At 35.9% G+C, this 3,565-nt stretch overlaps 1 protein-coding gene across 2 annotated transcripts in view; it reads left to right on the forward strand.

Annotated features, from left to right (window-relative positions):
* The window catches only part of LOC106765180 (nuclear pore complex protein NUP85), a 28,838-nt gene extending 26,360 nt beyond the window's left edge, over nucleotides 1-2,478 (forward strand). Inside the window, exons 17-18 of one of the 2 annotated variants that reach the window (XM_014649708.2) lie at nucleotides 920-976; nucleotides 1,935-2,478. In XM_014649708.2, the coding sequence (XP_014505194.1) occupies nucleotides 920-976; nucleotides 1,935-2,129 (252 nt within the window). In that variant the 3' untranslated portion in view covers nucleotides 2,130-2,478. The remainder of the gene's footprint in view (nucleotides 1-919; nucleotides 977-1,934) is intronic. The other variant, XM_022782171.1, reaches the window with a different exon arrangement.
* Nucleotides 2,479-3,565: the final 1,087 nt, after the last annotated feature.

A 3,565-nucleotide genomic window follows, 5' to 3' on the forward strand; every position in this document is an offset into this window, starting at 1 on the left:
CGTTGCACATCGTTAGCAAAGATATCCTGAGCTTTTCTCCAAAAAGAGGAACACGTTTTGTAAGGTCTCAAAATTTCTAAGACTTCTTGTTCAACAGATTGCCATAGGGCAGCACATAGTTGAAAATCAAGCTTCTGCCATTGAGATTTCTCTTCTTCGGAAACGGTGGAAATATCTTGTTCAAGATGATCATGGTACCCTTGACCAAGAAACCATAACTCCACGGAGGAAGACCAAGATAGATAGTTTTTCCAATTGAGTTTTGCAGAAGTAATTGTAGGAGTAGCAGAGAGAGACGGTCCAAGACCAGCCATTATAAACCCAAACAGAAAAAAAAAAAAGAGGGAAAAATTGATTGTGGGTAGAAACCCTAATCGGAGCAACCCTCAATGAAACAGCAAATCAGAGACCACAACACACCCAGGAGATTGAGGCGAAACGAACGGCAGTGGCGCGGCGAAGTTCCGACACGGGGAAGGCGGCGCGTGGAGCCCACGCGCCCGAGAGTGGCCGGAGAGAAAGGACGCGTGACGGCGCGTCGAGAGGAGGATGAGGCGGCGACCACCAGGGATGGGTCGCGCTCGTCGAGGCGCACAGAACCCTTGACTTCGCCGGAGAAAAGGCTGCGCCGGCGACGGTGCCGGTGACGGACGGCGGCAGGGACGATGTGGCGGCGGGCAAACCCTAACTGGCTCTAGATACCATGTAAAAGTTTGGAGAGTTAACTGAGAAGTAAAAATATTATTACTGTGCTGTAATTCTATTACACATAGTGCCCTATTTAAGGGACTATGGACCAATGTAAATAAGGCTTCTAAAAAAGCCCAAAACCCTGAAGCTAGTTAAAACAATACAATATATTTCAACACATTCTAACAAGATTACTACAAAATATGATCCGATTCTTCTTTTTCTGCAGCTTATGAAAAATCCATCGACTCCCCAGCGCTTTTGGCTGCCTCTTCTGTATGACTCAGTAAGTTATTTTATATTGTTCATTATATTGAGTTAATATGTAAATTGTATCCTCTTTAGATACCTTTCATAGTTTTTTGTACCTCCATCCTTGTCAGATATTTTCTGATATGTAGAAAATATTCACTATCAAAATTTGTATGCCACCACTGTCAGTGCAAAAGTAACAAAATAAATGTGAGGATTAGCAAATTCACATATTCATATAATGTTTGTAGAAAAAGTACTGAAAATTTATAGCGCTAGCAATTTTAGTACGAGGCAATTTTGGAGGTACTAAATTTATTTAACCCCTTTAACATTATGCTTGTAGTGGACCCAATGAAATTCATTATGCTGAAATGATTGCAACAATAATAAAATTGATATTTTGAAATATTTGTGCTGAAATGAATGTACCTCAGAGTCATAGGGCTCCATGCTATGCGAAGTTGTGGGGGAAAGGTCATTGTGTGCAGCCAGCATATGCAAAGATGCTATCTCAAATTTGAACCGCTGTTTCTGTTGAATTAGTGCTCGTCCTCAAACCCATTTTCCACTAAGCTTCTCATTAATATTACTTTTAGAAATGCCATTTGGCACATTCTTGTGTGGTGGTCTCTTCGCATATCGTATGCTTATTATTTATCTTTCTACCATTAGTATCTTATTTCCTATTTCCTCGTTGATAACGAGTCATTTTCATTGACGCCTTCACCATTTAAATATATATTAATAATTCAACACTTGCTTTCTTTGTTGATTTAAAGCAATTTTTTGGCACTTAGCATTCGGAAGGTTATATTTGCAATCATATATTTTAGTAATTAATTTTTTCGTCGCCTTTGCCTATGTTTTATGATTGATTCTCTATCTTTGATTTTTGCATGATATATTTGTATTCCGTGTATATTTAAATGCCCAATAGTTCCAGCTGTATATTTTACTTATGGCTGTACTGTTTGTTTTCTTTGGTACAGTTAAAGCTGCTCAATTGGAAGGATTGCCCTCTTTTAGGTGTCTCCGAGACCAATCTTCTTCTGAACAAACTTCAAGATTTATCTCTGGCAAAGCTGCGCCCGTACTATACTGAGGCTAGCTTACCCCATGATGCACTAAGCTCTATTAGGCTGGCTTTAGCTACAAATCTTGGTCGTGCCATACTTGATGAATAATCTCACCATTATATATGTTACATATGTTAGTAAGTGAAGACTATCCACATCATTCAAACCACACAAGGCAAGTGGAAGAGGTTGCATATTGCTATTTTTCAGTGGTTGTCCCTTGTAAATTTGTATGGAAATAGGGCAGTTCGGGCTTTGGTTGTATGCTTATTTTTTATTTGGAGAATTATAGAGACTATTTTAGCGGGAATTTTAACCTATTTGTTTGTTTCCAAGAATTAAAATCTTAGCTTATCATGTAGAGTTTTTGATCAATTTTACCTTTTATAACAATCCAGGGATATGAAGTGTTGGATATTGTAAAAACTAGCTATATAATTAATCTTTCTTGCACAAATAATAAACAATTGCACAAATAATACACAGTAATGAATTTACAGTAATTAGAATGTGAGCTAATCTCACCTATAAATCAATATGTAAAAGTAACATAATTAACATAGGAGTTATATAGGAATTATGATTTCTTAATTAATATAAAACATAAGGTATTTAACACTTTTTTGAAACTTGAATAACAAACTTTTGTATGGTTATTGTCTCAAACTTATTTTATTTGTTAAGGGATTTTTTTAATGTATTTCAATATAAGAATCACGGTATTCTAATGATCTTTATATGGAAAATTGAAAAATTGGTTCTTTATATTAATTACCAAAATAAAAATGTCAAGATGAGTAATGGTAAGGTAATTTAATTTTTCAATTAATTTTTTATAGGTTTAAACCCTTTAATCGTCTTTATTTTTGGAGCGTTTTTCCAATTTCATTCCTCTTTTATTAAAACTCCCAATTTGGTCCTCAAAAGAGTCAATTTCAATCAAATTGACCCTTTCCGTTAAAGAAAGTTAACACCGTCAAGTATTTGGACAACACAGTGAATGAGGTGTTAACGTTTGCACAACTAGGAAGATGGCGTGTCAATTTTTTTGAAAACGTGGCATAAATTGGATGTTATGTGGTTGACTTCAAAAATATTTGATTAAAAATATATAAAAAAAAAACATCCTCGTTACAAGACCGTGAAATCCTACCCAGAAATCTACCTAAAAATCTTCTTCTGAGATAGACAGATAGACACAACAGGTTCCAGAAATCTTCAAACATAAATTCTTCCGATGAAGTTGTTAATAATCCTTGTTCATCAAACAAAAAAAATTCTAAAATTACAAGATAAATAAAAAATAAATTTCTGGGATTCCGGTGAGCTGGACGCCATGGAACTCCTAGTGCAACACCTCCACTTCATTGTCTTACTCATAAAAGCTTGCTTCCTTTTTTCTTAATTTTCTCAATATTTTACCCTCCCAAATTTAAACCCTCCTCTCTCAATTAGAAAACTGCATGCCCTGATCTCCTTTCAGGGTCCCATTGTTCAACCTGAAAGAGGCCAGAAAACAAAATCCTTTTTTGGAACTTCCCCTA

The sequence above is a fragment of the Vigna radiata genome, chromosome 6 (genome assembly GCF_000741045.1).
Source record: "Vigna radiata var. radiata cultivar VC1973A chromosome 6, Vradiata_ver6, whole genome shotgun sequence".
NCBI classification, from domain to species: Eukaryota; Viridiplantae; Streptophyta; class Magnoliopsida; order Fabales; family Fabaceae; genus Vigna; species Vigna radiata.